We start from the raw sequence: 23,178 nt of genomic DNA on the forward strand, positions 1-23,178 counted from the left end.
CCCATTTTCATTTGAGTGGACATGTCAACAAACAAAACATGAGATTTTGGGCAGAAAATGGTCGACCACTATGTCCTTTATTGTTATCTGTGAGACTACCAGTGTTCCTGAATTTATCCACGAGGCGCTTCACAGTTCTCGCACATGGACAGTGTGTGCCAGGGAACTCTCTCCGAAAAGCGCGCTGGGCGAGAACCACAGAATTGGTAGCAAAGTAAAGTTCAACGATTTTGGTCCTTTCCTGTACTGGAATGCGATCCATTCAGGCTTTAAAAGAATTCTAAGATGCTTGTCTCAAATTCTATCTGAAACAGAAAAGAAAATATCACTTTACAGGAAAAATATTAACAAATTAAATGTGGACACTTTTTATGGCCCACCCTGTAGATCGCTTCAATTGCAGGGAATATGACGACAGAAAAACATGAAAAGGCCAATGCAACGACAGAAAGGATACGCTTCCGACAGTGGTTTGTGTACGGCAGACACATGACGGTGCACTGTTGATCCGCACCGTCCTTGTACTGACACACCTTCCGCCACACCGCCTTCCGCAGTCGTTTCCTGGAACACACCACAAACACCATCATGGAATATCGCAAATAGCAGTCAGAAATAAAGACATGACCGACCAACCAACCAACCAAGAATTGCTTTCAAAATAGACACCATAAGTGCACAGAACACAAGCACAATGAGCTTGTGAAGACAACTGTTGCGTGGCGCCCAAAATGAAAGGACGACATTAGGACCAGTCAAGTGTCCCTAAATTAGGTGGCCGTTCACAGCATGTACATTTTGGTAAAGATAACATAAAAAATATGACAACAAAGAGTGTCCTTTCTGGGAGGTGGCCTCTCTTCAAATGGGTATCACACTGTAACTTTTATTCTATTTTATCATGTCATTTTTAATTTAATAGAAATTGTACACATAAATATTTGGAAGATAGGTGTACAGAGAGTGTTTCAAATCACAAACTGCCTTTTGTGCAAATCATAAAATGTGGAACATTCACTATTCATGAGGACTGGGTGGCCGAGTGGTAACGCACTTGCGCTCGGAAGCGAGAGGTTGCGGGTTCGACCCTGGGTCAGGGCGTTAGCAATTTTCTCCCCCCTTTCCTAACCTAGGTGGTGGGTTCAAGTGCTAGTCTTTCGGATGAGACAAAAAACCGAGGTCCCTTCGTGTACACTACATTGGGGTGTGCACGTTAAAGATCCCACGATTGATAAAAGGGTCTTTCCTGGCAAAATTGTATAGGCATAGATAAAAAATGTCCACCAAATACCCGTCTGACTTGGAATAAAGGCCGTGAAAGGTGAATGCTCGCCCTAATAGGCTTGAGGTTTGCTGGTCGATGTGAATGCGTGATATATTGTGTAAAAAATTCCATCTCACACGGCAGAAATTAATATGTAAAGCGCATTGAGCATATATATGATTATGCGCTATAGCAAATGTCCATTATTATTATTTAACCAGCTTCTACCTTTCTTGAGGCCACTGGAGAGGTTTGGTACAGATAGCCGCCAGCGTATGGGCTGCAGTTGACGGTCTTTCCTTGGCCAGCCTGAGGAGTGCCAGTGTGAACTTCTTGTGTGACATCATGGTTTTTGTGTTGATCCGCGTGGCGTGCTTGGTCTGCGTGCAGTGTCGCCGGTACCTGGCTCTCATCACTCCCAGTTTCACCATGCGCAGGTCTGACGGCAACTCTCCGTCCCTGCAAATAAAGGTCAGTAGTCTCTCATGAAGGTCATGTTGCTTCACTGTCATCATAACAAACATGTTACTGTCGATGAGTCAGACAGAACATTGTGACAGTAACTGACACACATATCAACATCACATATGATAGAGAGCTCTGTATAATTGTCAAATTTGAATTGACTGATGGTTTTCAAACAAACAAGGCTTACGGCTCCACATAAATGTATGGCTTTACAAGAATTCAGAATGGCAACCAGGGAAAGTTTGCTATCATATTCATTTTATTTATATACCTCAAAAAGTACAACTGAAGCTGACAGCAGTTGACTTAATTCTAAAACAACACATGATATCTGCAGTCCATTGTATACTTACTCTTCGAATTCATTATCTTCTTCGTCATCCGAGAGGACCTTCCAGTCTCTCTGAAAAGGCAGGAGCTCGTCATCCATCTCTTCTTCCGATGTTCCCTCTTCATCAGACGCACACAAACCTGTGACAATCATCACCCAATGTATTAACATGTGACCTACAATATCACTCAGGTTCATTTTTCTTATTCTCTTCCTGTATCAAATTCAAAAACTTTTATAGCCCAATTCATCATTGATCATATATAATTATAAACCAAACTCATATTCCTTTTGAATCCTCTAGATACCTTCCTTTCCACATAAATCTAAACAATTGTATAGTGTTCACCACCTACAATGGATGATCGCCTTATGTTGTACTGTCATGCAGGAACACCACTATAAGCTTCTAGCTTGTTGCTGTTTCTGTGAACTTTGTATACATGTCATGATTGTAACCTTTGTTAAAATAAACTTATGTTTAAACCAATGGATGATCAGGATCTGTCAGGGGATTGACATGGGGTACTATTGAAAGCATCCTGTCACTGGGGCACACACAAAGTGACCAACAACAAAATATCAACAGCCTGGCCACTTCCTGTGCACAGTGCAACATTCTTGTTGAATTAATCCTGCAGATTGACATAGGTGTCTGTTAGGAATGTAATTCTCCCCTCCCCCCCCCCCCCCCCCCCCCCCAATAAAAAAAGAACCAAAAGAAAACAGCCTGGCGGATGTTTTTAGGCGTCAGAGAATCAGACATAGTCACATAGTCCAATCAACTGGCTCAACTGTCTGGTTAACATGGCCACACACCAGCCACACATCCTGTGAAGTATCAATCTTAGAAGTTAGAAGATGGTGGACAGAGTATGACTAAATTTAATTTGAAGTGATCACGGCGCTGATAATTACACTACATTCATTTTACATCGCAGAACTGGGCCTCAGTCAAACTCATGCAGGTCTACGTTCTACTTCTAAAAACCACAACATGTATTTCAATATCAGACCTGGGAACCCCTGTTTTGCACTTAGAGTATTCTCAAACAAACTCGGTGTATTTTCAGAAAAATGAACGTGCCAAACCTTAAAAACAGTACCATACCGTAAAAAAAAAAAGCCTCCGTAGTGCGCGGTGGACGAAGTACACGGTTCAGTCAGAGTCGGCAGTTTTGTCGTCTGCTACAGTTCATTATTTTGTTGTACACTTTAATTGCTCACAAAAAAGATGTCAAAATACTGGATCGGCTTCAAGATGGGCTTGTGAAAAAAAGTAGTCTAGGATTTTTTTCTCGTCGTATTTTTTTCCCACTGACCGTACTGATCGTATTCTTGACAATCATGCGTACAGAATACGGCAAAATCGTATGGGTTCCCAGGTCTGCAATATATGTGAGTAGAGAAACCAAAACATAATCAACACAAGCCACAGCTTGCAACTAGAACTTCTAGAACTTGAACTTCTACTGGAAGTCCATTGAATTGATAACTCAAAAAATTTAAATATTGTCAGTCATAAAGATCTGTACTAACAACTTAAAGCCCAATGGCATAGAATCACTCAATGAGTCTATCTGGTAGTGGTAGAGTACTTACAATACATTAATGCCCTTAGCAGTTGCTTTGGGTACATGGAATCCTCAGTTCGCAAATTTATATATGTACATGTGCAGACCTGTTTACCCCTAAAACATTGCATGTGTATTTTCTGGGAGCAAAATGAGGCAAATGTGTAGTTTTGTAATTGAATGTGTAGAATTTCTCGTCGACCTATCACAACAACAAGAACAATGATTGCTACTTTTTACCACATGTATTGATTGACTGACGGAAAAATGGGAATTGCAGACAGTGCAATGAGCATGATGTTTTCCTTTCCGCGAAGACAAGGCATGGGTAGTCCTGATGATATTTTGGCAGAAAGACTTGGTTCGGCGCATTGCTCGTCTTTTTCTTTTTGGTCGGTGGCCTTTCGGAGTCATTTTCTTCACAGTTCTCATCTTCACTTTCGTGTGCTCTGCGTTCAGCCATTGTGTCGAAACGCCCGCATGGTTTGGCAGTAACGCTTTCAGTTGTGCCCGGCATTTGCTTGGAGAAGCCTATTCGGCATTAACAAGCTACAACGCAACACCCGTGGGCGCTTTACGCGCTGCACGCAGCAAACGACTGCTGGCCGAAAACATGGAAAATGGATCGGTCAAGGGAGATGAAGAAAATTACGGATTGTGATATGCGTAGCCGAAACAATACCGTTTGCGTGCAGGGACGGGGCGGTGTGAGAGCACAACGGGACAAGGAACAGGTGTAAAGACGAAAAAGAAAAAAAAAAAACCCTTTTTTTTTTCTTTTTTAAATACCGTTTGCGTAGAAAACGACAGACTTGCGTAGTTGCGTAGTATATTATTCAAATTCGTAGTTTACTACGCTCAATGTGTAGTGTAAACAGGTCTGCATGTGTGAAATGCATTTCATTGTATAACTAGCTTGTTTATTTCAAGCTGTCATTCAACAATATTTTGCTAATTTAGCATCGATTTATGTTGAAAGAAAGGATGGGGGAGGGGAGTGTCAATATCTGGTTCAGGTAATGCCCCTCCCACTATCTTCATAGACCAGCTCACTTGAAGTTCAACATTCTGTGGGCCGATCGCGTCAGATGTATGTCATTGTCAATTGTCATAAAGCGTGGATTTGAATCTGTCGCTCTCTCGGAGTCGGAAACAACGAAAGGGAAAAGGTTCCGCATACTTAAGTGACCGTTCAGAATGTGACATTCTTGTTATCAGGTCAGCGAGTCACTGCTACTAGGTAATGGTGTAATAATAGATTCTAATTCTACTGTTGCATCAGCAGTTCAATTTAACTTGCTGCATAAACTCATGAGTTTTGGAAAAACTGCCTATGGGCAAACCTGCTAGTGGTCGCGAAAAAACATAATACTTATAGTTAAACTGTTAATACCAAGTGAAGAGTGTGGTACTTACTCATACATGGCTCCATGAACACGTGGTTGTTGATCCTCTGGTGAACATACATCCCATAAACTTTCACAGCGTCATCATTTCGTAGACGAGCACGAGCCTCTTTCTCTGTCAGCACACCTTTGGGCCTATGCACACGAATGTTCAATACTGAACTGTTGACTGAGGTAGGTAGAGAGCTAACAAGTGAGCGAGGAGCATAGGGAGGAGGAGGAGGCCGCAGATCAAGTGATGATGGTTTCAAGTCCACTTTGGAGGGTGACACAAGCGGGCTAGCTTTCACATTCTTTGATGTCAGTATGGCAGAAGTCTGCGGAAACGAATTACCAGCACTGTCAGCAAACGATTGCCTGCCAGGCAGACTTTGATTTAACACAGACAGGTGGTGAGGAGAAGACCATAATTCTTTGGGCAAACCAGCGAAGACAGCGGCCTGCGAGGCTTGTGGTTGATGTGATGGCTGCTGCTGTGATGGTTGCTGACGAGGGTGTGGTAGTGGTCGCTGCTGCCGTACATGTTGAGGCTGAGACTGGGCAGGACTGACCACAGGCGCGGAGACCGAGGACGCTTGTGAGAAGGACAAGAAAGGGCTGACGGGGGTGTGGGAAGGCAGGGTGGTGGTAACAGGAGGCTTGTCTATCGGGCTGTGACCCGGGCCTACCACCTGTCCGTGTGTGGGGGAGAAATGCTGCTCCCTCTGCAAAGGGGGCCCCGGGTAAGGAGGGGGAAGGAGGTGCAGAGAAGACAAGAGCTGTGGAGGTAAACTCTCCGCAGCCAACCGCTCCATCCCCAACAGACGGGACCCTGCGCCTGGCAAACCAGTCGCCCCCACCCCTCTACCACTGCCACCGTCAATCCCAGGTAAACCCAGACCTGGTAACGTCAAAGGATGCAGATGGCTGGGACTCAAGCCGATGGAATTGGCGTCAGAACCTGCAACAGCTCCAAAGTCAGAGCCCACAATCCCTGAATGCAGCAAAGCAGCGGTGGCTGCGTTCAACGCCATGCGCTCAGGACTGGCCACCTGACTGGGGCTAAACTCAGCCTGACTCGACTCCTGCGACTTGCGCAGTTTGTCCTTGATTTTGTTCTGGGCGATTTTTGTCTGCAGTTTGTTCATGGTACGAGAGATTCGGGCACGAGACTTGGTGGGCTTGGTCTCTTGGGTCATGCGCACCTTTTCCAGTTTTTCTGCCAGCTCTGGGTACAGCTTGGCTTTGGACAACCCCCCTCCCCCCATCATGTCCCCTGGTGTGCGGGACTGCGAGGGGGAGGGCAGGGACTGGGGGTAGGGAGACCTGGACGCCATGTCCGCAAGACCTCCACTCATCCCGCCCATCTGGGAACTCGACACTGGCGACCCCTCGGGGATAGCATCGTGAAAGGCGTAGGGGTCATCAGGGTCATCCACTGGGTTAAGCACTTTACCCAACAGGGGGGAGTTTGCCGTTTTGGACATGCTCAGTTTTTTGGACTTTAGTCGATCTCCGAAGGTCATTTTGTTGCTATCGGATGCTGTCGTCACGTTATCCTTGTCCTTGTCTTTATCTTTGTCCTTGTCTTTATCCTTTTCCTTTTTCGGTTTGCGTTCTCGTCTTGGCAGCATACCCAGCACTTGCATGTGATTGTTGCAGTACCTGTGAACAGAGACGGAGTAGACCTTTCTGTTACTCTCAAATTCAACAGCATAATCTGCATCAAAATACCTTCTACAGAACAACTGAATGGAAGCAAAAGCTTGTGTACGGTACCAGTTCCTACTAAGTGCTGCAAGCACAACCTAATACAAAAGAAGTGAAACTGGAGTCGTGGTAAACTACAAATTGGCTTCATACCTTCAACACAACTAAAATGATGCAAAAATCAATCAGAATTAGACTCTTTGTTATATTGTACTAGGTATTCCAAAGTGATTTTCAAATTTTGAATAACCCATATGAAACTTAGTTAAACAAATAGTTTTTCATTCTGAGCACAGGAATACTTTTTTTTTAAGGTGGGCTGGAAAAAAAAAATTTATGATTTTTTCCCCGTATTTTTTGCACATCATTCTTCCGCACATTCAGACATGCCTCCAGCACACAAATAAAATTACATGAGTCCAAAAATGAGTTTATGAATACTGTATATACTTTTCAGATTGATAATGCAAAATACATTGACAGGAAATACATCGTAATAGAGATACAGAGCTACAAAAATGGCACAATATAGCAAAATAAGCCCTCTGCTACTCAAAACAACTGGGCAAGAGCCAATTTTCTAACTCTTTCATCTCTAAATCATACAATGCATTTTCATTGTAATACATTTTCTAGGAAGAGCAGGATATGATATCTAAGCCTAATTTTTTTCAACTCCATCTGACAACTGGTTAATACGATATCTTTGATCAAAAATGCCAAAAGTGCTGTTTTGTCAAGTCGAGAAAAATGACGACTAAGTACTTTAAGTAGTCATTTTTGGTCTGCCATAACTTTCTTGCTTTAAAAGTTACAAAGCTGTTTTTGGTATCCATTTGTTCAGCATTAAAAGCTCTTTATAAATGATACACAATTGGATTTCTACATGCTTAATGAAAACAGCAATGTCTTGAAAAAACAGATATTTTGTACAAAACGTGAATTTTGGCTTCTTCAAAATGGTTCAATGTTTAAGCTAATGCAAGTACCTTATACCAAAATGATCAGTTTTTAATGAACTGTCAGAACAGCAAACAAGACAATGAACGTCTTTTCTTCCGTTGAGACCATAACTGTTTTTTATCTGAGGTAAAAAATAAAAAAAATAAAAAAACATTTCTAAATGAAAAAGTATGTCTTGATTAGCTTACTCTGTCATGCTTGCAAGTTGACTTTGTAAAAGCTCAATTTTCTGCCTCAGCTTTGAAGATTATTGTTGCACAGCAACTTTTTCTGCCGTCAGTGATAAAGCTTCCTCTTTTGAAATGTTTAGTTCTTGCTCAAGAATATTTTTTTAGCACAAGATCTCCTTGGTGGGTAGCTTTGAAATTTGCACTTCTTCTGTAGAGTTTGGAGTTTCTCACTCCTGATAAGCTTTCCTTCACATTTCTGTTCTCTTGCTGTAGTTTCTTGACTAAAACTGGCATGCACTTGTTTGAGAAAAGTCCAGTTTTTCTTTAGCATTAGTCAAATCAGCAAAGTCCTTAGTTTGCCAAGTGGTAGTCAGATTTGCACCACCTACAATATACTCCAAATGTTCAAGCTTTTTTTCTGCCTTTTCTTTCTCTTCCTGTAGTATTTTGTGGTATTCCAGCGTAACCATTGTAGCAGCTGAATGTTGAACTTGCAAACTGCTAATGCTATGCTGGTTTTCTTCCCTACTGTCAAGTATTCCTGCTGGTTCAACTGTGCTGTGATTTACTAACTTCTCTTGCTCCTGGTTTGAGCTGCCCAGATTCTTGTTGGAAACACTTCTTCCTTGGCAACTGTTTGACTGCACACTAAATTCATGAACCAAAAAACTTCTCAAGTTCTTCAGGGCGCCTATCTTTAACTTTGCTTAAGGTTTTGTACTACATCATACTTTTCTCTTCAGACTTAGCAATCTGTGATCTAGAACATTTCAATCCCCTCCCCTAACACATTCAACCATTCAGAAGCAAAATCATGTTTTACATGTTCTTTCTTTCTAAATTGTTCAAGTGCAATCACAATTTGGTTTGTCAGTCGGATACCTGTTCCTAAAAATTGAGAACATGAATGCACATTTAACCAGTCAATGCCAACATCATCAAGTTCTTTGTTTATCATGTTCACATAAGAGATCTCTTTCAAGAATGTAGCATCAGCTGAAACAGCAATGTTGTTGAAGGATTTTTCAGTCTTCTGGATCAGTGCCTTCACACCTTCTGGATATGAAGAGTCACAAAGCAGCCGACAGAACCAAACAGATACCTGCACACAAACACATGTATATGGGTGCGTCTCAGAAACTGATCCTTTTGTGTGTGCCATAATCAAATTAGCCCACAATTGAAACATACTGAATTTTAAATCATGATATTGGTATTTTTGAGAAGTAAAATGAATAAAGAAATAGTACAAACAAAACTGAGTATTTTGCATGATTATTATGAAGGTTGTTTTGCGAAAGAAATGATTAAATGCGTGAAAAATGGAGGTCTGATCTGTGACATGAACCATCAACTAGTTTTGTACCTCACTACAAGAATCGTTTAGAATGTCCAAGGACTGCTATTCTTGTTATGTGTGTTTGGTTTAAGTGTACTTGACAGTTGAAATGTTATTTTGTCCACAGAATTGTTTTTTTAAACGAAATTAATCGCTTGAAAGTTTGCCATCACTGTCGTAACATAGGTTTCCGCACGCGTGCAACAGCAACAAGTCCTAAATTTGAACTTTAGAATTTGCATATTCATCTTCAACACGATCTAGACATGAAAGGGCATAGAACATCGCTGAGCTAAATGTTATTTAAGTATTATTTTCTCAAAATTGCATCTGCAAACTAAGTTGAAAGTTGCGCAATATGACATGCTTCTTCAAAATTCAGTTACGATGGTGAACGGTTTTGCAAATAATGTTCAGAGTTTTGAAGAAAGATTAGAACTATTTTGCGCGTAGTGACTTAGAGGTGCGGGTGACTACGCATGCGCAGTTACAGAGAGAAATAGTTCAGCTTCCAGCAGCGAAGAAAGATTTCGAGAATGTTTCCGAAGTCTGTGATTTTGTTACGACAGTGATCAACACCCCAGGTTCTTGAGAAAAGGTGAGTTTTTGCTGCTATGATATTCTATGAAGTGAAAAATTAGGCTAAACATTTGTTAATAATAGTTTTTCTTTCGATTTCACCTAGTCAAAACTTGACTAAATGTTTTAACATAGAGGGGGAATCGAAACGAGGGTCGTGGTGTATGTGTGTGTGTGTGTCTGTCTGTCTGTGCGTGTGTGTGTGTAGAGCGATTCAGACTAAACTACTTGACCGATCTTTATGAAATTTGACATGAGAGTTCCTGGGTATGATATCCCCGGACGTTTTTTTCTTTTTTTCGACAAATACTTTTGATGACGTCATATCCGGCTTTTTGTAAAAGTTGAGGCGGCACTGTCACACCCTCATTTTTCAATTAAATTGATTGAAATTTTTGTAAAGCAATCTTCGACGAAGGCCGGACTTCGGTATTGCATTTCAGCTTGGTGGCTTAAAAATTAATTAATGACTTTGGCCATTAAAAATCTGAAAATTGTAATAATTTTTTGTTTTTATATAAAACGATCCACATTTACGTTCATCTTATTTTACATCATTTCTTGATTCCAAAAACATATAAATATGTTATATTTGGATTAAAAACAAGCTCTGAAAATTAAAAATATAAAAAATTATGATCAAAATTAAATTTCCGAAATCCATTTAAAGGAACGGTAAGTGTCAATGTTTTCTTTAATTGTAAAAGTTGTATGTTCAATGGAATGGTAAGTCTGAACAAAATAATTACTTTATTTTGTTTTTAGCCAGTGAATGTGGATGCATCAAAATCTTGATAGACATCAAACAAATTCATGTTAGTGAAACTAGTACACATATTGCATCAATCTTTGGTTGAAATCGCTGGTACTTGCATGTTTCAGGTGCAAGAGATTCGACCTGATGAACTGGTGGTACCGTTCCTTCGAAGGAAACCGGAGGGGAACTACTATTGCTTTCCAGGGATCGATGATATTTCCTTAGTCCCTGCATCTGATGCAACCATGATTCGTGACCCCACCTTCAATGCCAGGGGGCATTATTTCTTTTAAAATAAATTAATTAACTGCAAGTGGCAACTGTTCTATATGTAACCAATGCCTTTGGTTTATTGTCTTAACAATTGAATGAACCACTTTTGAACATTTGCATTCTTCATGTCAAACCTTATAATACATGTCTGGTTGTTCGTTTCCGAGTTACGTCGGTGATGAACTTTTCATTAATGTTTCTCTTTTTTGGGGCAAAGTTTTCTTGATTTTGTCCAGCTTTTTTTCTTTCTGTTCCTGTTTTAGTGTTTGGCATTTTACCTAAGAAGAATCTGGTTGCAAAATCAGCTTCATTTAGTAAAGTTTGTGGGAAAAAGCATAACCGTTTCTTTGTTACAAAAGTGATGTTTCCATGTTACATCGGTGACCATTTTGCATTCTTTTGGGATAACTTTCTAACATTTTGTCTTAGAGCAACAAATCTTTGTATATATGCTATTGTGAAGGTTAAATGTCAATAAGACTGAATGAATGCCATGTATCAACATGTTCTGATCAGGATATCATTAATTAATTTTCATTTTTGTATTGAAATTTTGACGAATGCATGGAACATTGAAAAAAACATTATTTTGTTGTTTGCATGTAGTCATTTCATATTGAACTCTATAATGGCTTGTGATTCAACAATAATAACTGAATAAAAGTCGTTTTCAGCCTTATAAATGCAGTTTTTTTGTCTTTTATTTTTTCCATGTTACACGGGTGATTTTGCACACATGGTCCAAATAATGCTCAACATATGGCAAACTAAAGGCAATGTTATATTTTTTTCTTGTTTAAACTGAAAAGGTACACCCTGAGAAGTGTGTAAATAGTATTATCAAAGTTTTCTGGGAAGATTTTACTTTTGGTGATAATGTCACAAACAGAGGACGAGATTCTGAGACGCACCCATATACACTGCTTACTTTTTTTTCTTAGCTAGAGAGAGAGAGAGAGAGAGAGAGAGAGAGAGAGAGAGAGAGAGAGAGAGAGAGAGAGAGAGAGAGAGAGAGAGAGAGAGAGAGAGAGAGAGAGAGAGAGAGAGAGAGAGAGAGAGAGAGAGAGAGAGAGAGAGAGAGAGAGAGAGAGAGAGAGAGAGAGAGAGAGATAGGAGAGAGAGAGAGAGAGAGAGAGAGAGAGAGAGAGAGAGAGAGAGAGAGAGAGAGAGAGAGAGAGAGAGAGAGAGAGAGAGAGAGAGAGAGAGAGAGAGAGAGAGAGAGAGAGAGAGAGAGAGAGAGAGAGAGAGAGAGAGAGAGAGAGAGAGAGAGAGAGAGAGAGAGACAGAGAGAGAGAGAGAGAGAGAGAGAGAGAGAGAGAGAGAGAGAGAGAGAGACAGAGACAGAGAGACAGAGACAGAGACAGAGAGTTTGTTTGTTTATTTGTTGCTTAACGTCCAGCCGACTACGCAGAGCCATATCAGGACGAGGAAGGGGGGGATGAAGGGGGCCACTTGTCAAGCGATTCCTGTTTACAAATGCACTAACCCATTACTTGTGTCCCAGCAGGCTTTAGTAAAACTAAATTAATACCTACTGGAAGATTACCAGTTTCCAGTATGTTAAAATAGGCTTAACCTATCTACTGCTGGACTTACATCAGAACACTAACAGATTAAACTATACATGAATCGCAAGACAAGCGGCAAGAGAAGAGATTTTTGGAAAAATACAGGTGAATGAGCAAGAAGGCAGAAAAAAGAAAAGAATTCATGAAGAAAAAGAGAGCATGACAGGAAAGAGGAACCAAAAATCTACCTAACAGCAAACTAGAAAGCTCCTGCGGTTCCAAAAACAGGAGGGGCCTTTAATTTCATAACCGCAGTGCCCCACTGCGGGAAGAGAGAGAGAGAGAGAGAGAGAGAGAGAGAGAGAGAGAGAGAGAGAGAGAGAGAGAGAGAGAGAGAGAGAGAGAGAGAGAGAGAGAGAGAGAGAGAGAGAGAGAGAGAGAGAGAGAGAGAGAGGGGGGGATGGATGGATGGATGGATGGATTGTTTATCTAGCAAGGCAATAGCCCCATATGAAGGGGTGTGTGAAATGAAATAAAAAGTATACATACAAATAGTATACATGTATGCAGAACATCAAACGTGACAGACCATAAAATATCAGATTATTAACATAATATAGCAGAACAATATGAATACATAGAATATGCAGAGAGAGAGAGAGAGAGAGAATGTAAGTTGCAACACTTATTTAGAAAAATGAATGTCAACAGAAGCTAATACTAAACAGTGCCATCATATACTGAAGATAAAACTTCTTTTTTTCCCATATGAATGCTTACTTCACTGTATGGCCTTGCTCCCAGCAAATCAGTCTCCGGAGCTTAAGTTAAAGCTTGTTTGAACACCTGCCATCAAGTTAGTCAGGAACTGAGGAAGACTTGGTCTTCTCCCTCTGCCAGTCATTAAAAATGTCTCCTTCAGTTTCTGGAACCGATCATCTGAGATTGAGAAGGGAAAAGTTGGAGGGCATTAGCACAGTTAAGAATTACCATTTCAAGAAGTGAACACAATATGATTGTATGGTGGTATGTGATGTTTTATGCTCAGATGACACAAAAACGTACTTGATGAAAATTAAGCCATCAAATTTGTGATGATTACACGCATTTATATGTCTCACCAACGCATACTCCAACACATACATACTCGAAGAAGGAAAGTTTATTAAGAAAAAAATTTAAACAAATAAAATAAAAATAAAAAGTGTGCATGAAAAGTTTAACCCTTTCCCTGCCAATCAAAACTTAGTACTTATGTGCATTCCTGATTGCCAGGGAATTTTGGAGTTCGGGGTGTAATAATTCACAAAAAATTCTAGCTCCAAACTGGCAGTAGGTAGGTAAGTAAAACCCATGTTATTTTTAAAGGAAATTGAACCAAAAATCTGTTTTTAGTGTCTAAACATGGAAATAATAATTAGTTTGGCTTATAATGATGTTAAAATATGAACTTTTGAAAAATCAGTCCGGCGCATCTTCTGGTGCCTGTGGATCAAACACAAGTGGCAGTTTTGCTTGCTCCAAGAAAGGATCATAATCACTGTCATCTACCTGTTTCCAACGAATCGTCCGAAAGAAGATCTCCCCCTTCCCCTGTCAGTATCCATAATCATTTGCACCGCCTGTAGCGTCAGTCCGTCTTTGTTTTTCCCTTCTAGGGCCCGGTCGACAGTCACCGTTAGCCTTTTTGACGAGTCAAGCTTTCTCTCCCCTTTCCTGCCCGCCAAGGCCGAAAATAGCCTTCAGACGCAAAAACGCGTCACCATTTATGTTTATTCATGAGAATGAGGTATCCCACCAAGCCATTGGCTGCTATTTGTGTGTCAGCAGTGACGTAGCATTTCTGGAAAATTCCTAAACGGAGAAGACGGGTTTACCCGTCCTAAGGCGCTGCGGCTGCACAAGCGCATGACGGGTATACCTGTCCTAAGGCAGTCAAGGGGTTAATGTCCATTGTAAGTCAACCACATTTTCAAGGAATTTTGTTACAACAGTGAAATAAAAAAAGAAGTGAACACAATAGTTAGAAAAGAAAACGGAATTATTTGACGTAAAAAAAGCGAAGTTGTTTGCACGTCGCAAAATGTAAACAAGGAGATAAGGGAGATCACCCAGAAGACAACTATCAAGCACGCATGCAAAAAAGCTAATTTCTAGTAATTCTCTTTGTTAATGATTCAAATCAATGAACAGATTGTTAAAATTGTGTTTCAAGACTTTATTCCTTGAGTCATAATGCTTTATTTTCCTCACTGTAAAAATACAGCGTGCCGAGAAGTTCACAACTCCCACCTTCACAAACACTGTACTTCGTCTGCTATCAACTCGGTTCGTCAATCCCCGTGTTTTTTTTAAATAAGCAAATATATCTTAAAGAATTGAAAGAGAACACATTGTAAGACATATATATGCTTACCTTCTAGACAATCTGGATCGAATGGTTCCTCAAATTTTGGGTGCAAAATCGAACTTTCGTGACCGTGACGTGCCATCGCTTGATCTTCGTCAAACGCCGCCATTACACGGCGTACTCGACAACGAGAAAAACGGGTTGCCTCGTTTTCGGTCCTCGCGGAAGCAAGCCGTTGGTTGCATCAGTATGAAAATAGACCAGGTGAAAGTTCAAACTCCGACCTTGCCATTCGCATGCATAAAACCGGATATTGTTCGTTCTGAGATGGCAAAATTTTCGAGCGAAGTTTTAAACTAGATAATATTACTCTTAAACGGAAGCCAATCAAAATAATATTGATATCGTCGGAAAGCTTAATCTTTCCTCTTTATGTCCTTAGTAGCGGGTTGTTGCTAATTTTAATGGCTTATCTCCGCGAACGGAGTTTTCCCGGTTGGGGTCAAAACAACACAGCGAAAACTTCGTTCCGACGTCAGAAAAGCACAACTTTGCAACCATTTTCACACGCGTATTTCAAATGTTAGATTTTGAATCTAATACTTTATTTTTGTATTAAAGTAACTATGAAGAATCAATTATCATCTTGGTGTATTCTTTTTATTCATTTCTGATTTCATCTCATTCCGGCGAGTTTGAACAAGTTAAATTTAAAAACCAGTGAAAAATCACACTCGGCATCACTTTTTGCCACCCGCGAAGAGCACTTTGGAATACCTAATTGTACAAGATGTGAAAAGGATCCACAAAAGTAAAAGTAAATAATGCACACAAAAATTCAAGTCCAAATCGTCTTATCTGAACGAGTCATTACACTTAGAGTAACAGCACCTTATACAGTTATAGTTATAAAAGTTATAGACATCTCAAGACTCAACACCTTGAATTTTGTCGTGCAACAAAAACCTTAAACAAAACACACACACACAAAATCCCTGAAACAAACGAAAGAGAAGACAAATATTTGTACTTACTGGCGCGATTCTCCATAAGGAATGGCCTGAGTACACAGGTGCTGACTGGACTTTGCCACATACGCACATCTTCGGAACGGCGCCGTCGGATCCTCCAAGATGTGGCGAACGCAGAATCCATATCCATTGAGACGCCGTTGGTTGCATTGTTTCTGGCTGAAGGAACAGAGAGGTTTGTTGTCCACCGGGGAGTAGTGAATATTTTTGCCTTCGTACATTTCACAGCTGAGCAGCCACCTGCACATGGGCAGCTGGAGGGATGGGGAAAGTGATCCAGGTAGCTGAGTAATATCTTCGTCTCATTGCCCACCTGCAAATGAAAAAGCAACAGTCTGTCATTTCACAAACAGGGGGTTCACAGTCACAAGCAAATGAGAGAATTCACTGTTGTACTAGTTCTCACTCTCAGAAATAACAACAAAATGGCTAAAAAAAAAAGGGTTCACCTTTCAAAAGGAGAAAAATATGATTATTCCCCGAGATTGTCTTGTCCTTGACTAAAAAGAATACAAATAAGGGTTCATACATGACCATGGTGATGTTTACTGCTTCACAATGAACATCAGGTGTTCAGCTTTTCATACTGGTCCACCAAACATACCAGGTGAGGTAAAAAAAAATGTTTTTTAAAAAGGAGCCAAAAAAAGTGGAATTCCTCCAAAAGCAGGAAGATTCTCAAGACTGAATTATGTATAAGATTTTCAACCAAATATAAATCTGATCTCTCGTAGAAACCAGTCACTCTGTCAAAGTAAGTGGGAAAAAACGGCCAGTTAAATCGCAGCATTGAGCAAGTTACACGGGTCAGTTTTACTTTTACAGAAGAGAAATACCCTACTAAACAACGGCAAAGCCTATGATGACCAAGATTCGGAACCACTATGCTGAAAAGTGTGTCCCTCTACTAATACTAATGTTCACAATCAATTTCACTTGCAAGGCATTTTTTCATTTCTAATTTTCCGTAAAATGTTTCATGTACATTTTCAGGGTTCAGCCTTGGAGAGGAAGACAATTCTTAATTTGACCCTCTCAACCAAATTCTAATGATGGAAGGTTCAAAGCATCCCGACTGACAAGGGTGGTCCAGGGGCATGTAACCCCCCCCCGAAATTTGCTTTCCGAAGAAGATACTATGAGTATGATGCAACATAGTCTGAGCTTAGAATGTGAATTGCCACTAAATCATATCATATTGTGTGTATGTGTTTTGATGTCGGAGACAAGGCTGACAGAAAGTGAGAAACATTTCACTGTGAATAAGGTGGAGCAGTAGTAAGTAATCTCAATGCAGCCCTTCAAGTTTGACTCGCTGAATAGGTTTCTTGTGCGTCACGGTCCATTTCAGATGTATTCACCTATGACACATGGTGCACTTGTAAACTCTGCTCCTCTACTAATCATTGAGTGTAGCTCAGACTTCGTTTGGTCAAATTTACCATCTTTTTCAAGAACTCATAGTCATACAACTATCTATGTAACTGATCTCTTATTATCATTATAGTTCGTTACTGGTTTCCTTTTTAATCTTTTTATAACTTATAAGTTTAAGAATACAGTTACAACTTACAACAAAGATATGAAACTATGATTGGTATAATGGTAATAAAAAAAAACCCAACTCAGTAACAATGAAGTATCAACCAGCAAGTCGCGACCAGTTTCACTGACTGATATTTTGAAGAATGTCTTCAATAGTAATAGTAGTACTAATACTATATCATAGAACTTAGAAGCTGTACAAATTTTAACCAGTAATTGTAAAAATACTGCAGCACTAGAAACTACGTACACCATGTGATGTGATCCCTACAACAAACAAAATAAAAATCTTGACCAAACATTTGAAAGATAAGATAAATTGTAATTCAATCAAGTTTGCGTTTTAATGAAACAGATCCTGTGATTGGTCAGAATGCCCCAACTCATTAAAAATTACCGGTGACTAATTGTCGATAGCCACTCGCTAAAAAATCCATTAACAACCTGCTAGCGAGGCGCATTGATACAACCTCAACTATAGTCTCGGTTAGCTTTGAGGGTCATTTTACAAGTAGGAAATATGAAGTACCAACGAAATACCGAGACCATAAGGTATGCGAAGTGATGACGTCGAATACGTGACGTAAGTTGATGCATTAATTCTTTTGGACTACGTCAGTCAATTCCAAAGATCGCTTTTGTGATGAAAAGAAGTTGGTTTGAGTTTGCTGTCCAGAAACCCGTCAAAAAAGATGGGAAAATGTATGTGAAAGAAAACAAAACAGGAGGAGAGTGATACGATAGGAATACAGAGACATATTTCTTGGGACTTGACCCTTGCAGGTAGGTGGACTGAAAGTAGTGTGTGAACAGAACAGAACCAATTCTGTCTGTTTACCATCGCATGAAAGCAGGAAAGAGATCGTCATCAGATTGAATTACAATAACATTAAGTTGATTAACACGCTTCCATTTGAAACTTCTCGGTCTTCATCGGGGATTGACGCCCTCCCAAAGTCTAATTGAAGCCCTCCGTCGCTTCGCTCCGTCGGGCTTCAATCACCTTTGGTCGGGCGTCAATCCCCGATGAAGACCTCGAAGTTTCAAATGGAAGCATGTTAATGTGTAATTGACAAGCATAGAGATGAAAACAAATTTGTAAGAAGCCTCTGCACATTTCATCATGAGATAAATTGCAATATATGAAAATACTTATAAATATTTTGAGTCATAAAGCTCATTACATGTAAACTGTCCTGATCATTAACATTATTGGTTCTATTATGGTTGTCTGATTTTTGTGATATTAACTAATACTATCCTAATATCAGATCGACCATATGCCTGACTTTCGCCTCAGTTTCATTCTTCAACAGTCCTGGTTTTATGGTGTTACTGTTTGATTAGGATCCTCCTCCATATACTAACTTTGTCAAAATAAATAGAAGAGGGAAGGGTGAGAGAAAGTGAACGCAAACAATTCCATAAAACAATGCACATTTGATTTGCAACGTCTGAACGAGTCAACGCCATGATGGTTGATCAAGGTTCCACTAAACACTAACATTTAGGCTAGGCTATCTTACGTACAAATATCACGGTTACTGCTGGCCAAAACATAATCAATAACGAGCAAAATACGCTTAGAAATAACTCAACGACAATACTCTTGATGAATTACCCAGTTACGTACACAAAAAACTCCCCATTTGATAAAATTCTGCCCAGTTACAAAAGCGGAAGTGGGTTTGTTTTCAAAACAAACAAGAGGGGTTTTCCCAAAAATGTCACGACAACAACGGCAGAAACTACAGTATGATCAACACACATTACCAAATAACCATAGAAAACAACATCCACGTACATTTAACTCTCCATAAGTTTATATCTAACGAAAAATGAGGGATGCGAAACAGGTGCGCAGATTAGGGGGGTACCCTTCCAAGATACATTATTTTGCCAAACCCCTCTCACTAAACGAAGAAAAGAATCGTTATACATAATCCATATGGGTCGTTCTTATTCCACACCCAAATCATACATTTATATCCCGTCTGCAAATAATGTTATTTGTAAACAAACCGTGGCTCACTTGTGAAACTTTCTGCGCGAAAACTGCAAAAATCGCACGAACGACAACCCCACGATTAACACTTACTTCGACCCCCTCAGTCTACATTTGGCTCCGTTTCAAGCTCCCTAATGACCGATAAACAACAATTCATGTCTTACCTGTCAAAATTTGAAAAATCATACTCCAATAATTGCTTCTAAATAATGTTTTTCATTGCAAATGGCTGCCACCAAAATGGCGGCCAGAACTGCGTGTACAGTATGCAGATTATTTATTCCGTGTGTGACAACAAAGCGAGGAAGAGGGAGGTGTGCGGTTTTTGATATTTTTGTTCTCGGTCATTATGGGAATCTGCATGTACATCACCCGAACTGGCGATACCAACATACTTTTCTGGGGCCATAGATTGATTCAAATTGCATATTTTGTCAATATTACCCTTTTCTTTCAAGAAAAAACCGCAATAACACGGCGGCGGATTTATACGTTACATTCCTCCGCTGCAGAAATGAATTTTCCACTTTCGATACAACCGCTACCCAGACAACCCAATATCTTGACAAACGGCGACTTATCTGGCCAAAATACCATTGTGAGACGATATTTATGTGGTGTATTTGCAATCAAATGCTTTTAATATTTTCTTCGAAACCCCGTGTTGGTTGCAAGTAGTACCCAGCCAGCCTTTCTCAGCCCTTGACAGAAACGAGCGGCCCCAACGCAACACCACCTTTTGATCGGACGCTAAATATAGCAACACGAACCGCACTGATGGTTGGTGTCTTGCGAGCTAATTTTCTGTGCAATAAAGCCAAAAAAGATGGGCGAAATGAATAAAACTCGTAAGTTTAAGTATTACTGTAATGCACTGCACCGGTGTGCACAATTAATCGACGTTTTTATAAAAGTAAAACGATGTTTGAAGTTGGGGCAAATTAGTTCACGAAATGTGTCGTACACCCAGCGAAGCACATCGTCGCGTTCTGGCTTCCGATTGGCCAAACAAGCTATCTGGCCTCAGAATGCGAGCTGCGATTGGCTGAGCAGGGCACATGGCACTAAGAACAATCAGACACGACAGCTGTCGGCGATTTACATTCAACTGTTATCCGAAGAAAATAATAAAAGCTACAAATCAGAACATACACATACAGAAGAAAAGTTAAACAAACAAACATATATTCCCATCACTTACAGCCATGTCTGCCTCTCTCAGTCTGCAACACACTAACGTCTTGCAAGGGTAGTGCGGTGGCCTCGTCTCGTCCAACTGGCGGCACATGTTTCTCGTCTGCTGGGCTACCTTCTTCCAGTGTCCGCTTTGCGACTACAAGGCAGACTCACGGTTATAATGTCAACGCGATAAAATGAAACTGCGTTCTCCACCTGTACCTTTATCCCATAGACTTTAACAAAGCAGACAGCACCCGGTCACAAAATTGCACTTTTGGCGGCTTCTTGTGGAGTAAATCGACGCACACGTCGCGTCCTATTTGCTGGAGCGGCGTTCCTACAATGTATACAAACAAAACATGAAAGCGGTGTAGAGAGCTCCGCTCTTACAGCTGGGATGATGTCACAGGAGGGATTCCCCTGCATCTTGTCGTGACGGCCCGTGACCCGTGCGGTTCAAGGCCATAGGCACACGAGATGAAACTATTTTTAATCAACAGATCCCACAAATTTGACGCTTGTTTACTGGAACTGGTGGACGAAACCGTGTGCCTACAGACAGAATCGAGATGGGCTCACAGAAATAGATCTCTGAATATCCCGGCAGCGTTTGGGGCAAACCACACAAAAAGTAATAAGCTTAGCAGCTAGAGAGACAAACAGGCATGCAACCCGCATGGCTGGCTGTAGAGTAGAGTACATCAAGATCACATGCAGGTGACGAAAAGAACACTTTACATCCTGCGATAGGTCAGTTGAGATTACTTCACAGAGCTTGGTAGTGTCCACGTAGATCGAGTTTACACACACATACACTTTAGATGGTAGACGAAACCGGTGGGCTGAATAGAAATGAAGTACTAGCTAGAGAGGTTTGATTTGGTTGAGGCAGCCGACAGGCACGCATGCCTACGAGGGGTCGGTGGACGACATACACGGCACAGGGCTCAGAGTATGACTCGCCGCTGTGCCGTTGACTGCCACACAGACACCGCTTGCCCCTAGTGGGTCACGCATTGACCCGGCCCGGAGCATGTAGGCCTGTGCAGACACATCTATGGCCTGTGTTTAGTGGAGTTTGGCTTTTGACTCAAGGACCGAGCCCTAAACACCGACGTCGCTCGCGCTTAGGCCTATTGTCCGTTATGTTGTTGTAGTAGCCATGATCACTTTTGACCGCTTATTAGTGAGCTCGGTACCGCCATGATAACTTTAGTGTATTTTGGGTTTGGTTTACTCTCTTCCGTCATTTTTTTTTCGGGCTCGTCTTTTTTCCGGGCTCGTAGTCTGTGGCATAGCAATTAAATGGACAACAAAAAGACTGCTTGTGAGTTGTCACTTGTATGTTGTATAATAGCCGTGATCTCTTGTGGCCGCTCGATCATTAGTGAGCTTATTATTATGGGGGCGAGGACGCCCCCATTCTATACGGATAGTTTCGAGGTTGACCATGGGCAGCGCCATTTTGTTGTGAAATACGTCATCAGTTTGTGTACACAGGAAGTTGTGACATCCGTCACCCTATGGGAGGGGTGACGTCAAAATTGTTCATCTGTAGAAAGTTGTGAAATCCGTCACCCTATGGGAGGGGTGACGTCAAAATTGGTCATCACAGAGTTTGTGTAACACAGGAAGTTGTGAAATACGTCACCCTATGGGAGGGGTGACGTCAAAATTGTTCAACAAAAACATGATATGTCGCATTGTGCAGGGTCAACTGCAACAAACTCAAACCGAGCCATTCATACCTAGTTGTATTTGAGTGACTTATATACCCGACATTTTTATTTCTTATTTTTAGCACAGGTGTAGGAAAAATCATGAACCAAAATGTTATTTATTTTCTAATTTAACATTTTTTTTTACAAATATGACCATGGTCTTTTAAACATACAGTGACATTAAACATTGTTATGTTAAAAAAAAGAAAAAAGAAAAAAAGCTTTTGTGCACAAATCAGAAAATACATTGTACATTTTACCTACAGGCCAAACCGTGAGTGTCTGTGGCAAAGCCCGACCCAGGAAATTGCACTGATTTTATATTTAGATCAGAGAGAAATTGTCAAGAACAGGCGCTTGCATTTGGATGTGTCCAATGATAGTAGGTTTGGTTGTGATCAATCAGAATAATGTAGGAATAAAAATGTATGACAGTTTAGTATGATGACATGTAATTCACATATGCTGAAATATGATATTATACATCATGTAATATTATTATGGCTGTTGCCATGACCATGAAACCCAACAAAGGTTTAATGTAATGTAATTCAAAATACCAAAACCGAGCACCTATTAATCTCGTCTTTGCGCGTGAAGATTGAGGCCGTCTGCCAGCAGCGGTTAGGTCATACAGTGGAACCCCTCTCTAGCGACCTTTAAAATGTTGACAAAAATCGGTCCTTGTGGAGGGGGGTCCTTACAGAGGGAGGGGGGCGGAGTCAGGGGGCCACAAAGAAAGTCAGATTTAAAAAAAAAAAGAAAACAGAGAAGTTTGAGTTGCTGACGACCGTTCTCTCTGAAAGCAAACTGCTTCGATTTCATGTTTGTCCTTGGTGTCCACCAGTTCTGGTGCATGTACTACCCTGGCCAAGTTTCCTCTCAAGACATCAAAGAGACCGCCCCAGTATACTCTACAGCCTCTGGGCGAACCACCTCTCATAGCTAAAACTGGGTCAATGACCCCTGGGAAGAAGGTCAGTGTCTATAAAATTTTACTCCTAGGCCTGCGGCCAGGGGGGG

General features: G+C 40.8%; 1 protein-coding gene and 1 long non-coding RNA gene across 3 annotated transcripts in view; both read right to left on the minus strand.

The window, feature by feature from the left end:
- Positions 1-20,966, minus strand: part of LOC138946915 (uncharacterized) — a 37,572-nt gene extending 16,606 nt beyond the window's left edge. The window contains exons 1-6 of one of the 2 annotated variants that reach the window (XM_070318318.1): positions 20,457-20,966; positions 15,706-16,015; positions 5,054-6,687; positions 2,086-2,203; positions 1,493-1,723; positions 458-564 (exon numbers count right to left, since the gene is read on the minus strand). In XM_070318318.1, the coding sequence (XP_070174419.1) occupies positions 458-564; positions 1,493-1,723; positions 2,086-2,203; positions 5,054-6,687; positions 15,706-15,950 (2,335 nt within the window). In that variant the 5' untranslated portion in view covers positions 15,951-16,015; positions 20,457-20,966. Of the gene's footprint in view, positions 1-457; positions 565-1,492; positions 1,724-2,085; positions 2,204-5,053; positions 6,688-15,705; positions 16,016-19,419; positions 19,533-20,456 lie in introns of those variants that run through there. The other variant, XM_070318317.1, reaches the window with a different exon arrangement.
- On the minus strand, positions 6,941-14,928 carry LOC138946916 (uncharacterized). Its single transcript, XR_011449470.1, has 3 exons — positions 14,738-14,928; positions 13,102-13,260; positions 6,941-8,967 (listed from the first exon to the last, which is right to left on the minus strand). It is a non-coding gene; the product is annotated as an uncharacterized lncRNA (long non-coding RNA).
- Positions 20,967-23,178: the final 2,212 nt, after the last annotated feature.

This window comes from Littorina saxatilis, linkage group LG14, assembly GCF_037325665.1.
Source record: "Littorina saxatilis isolate snail1 linkage group LG14, US_GU_Lsax_2.0, whole genome shotgun sequence".
NCBI lineage: Eukaryota > Metazoa > Mollusca > Gastropoda > Littorinimorpha > Littorinidae > Littorina > Littorina saxatilis.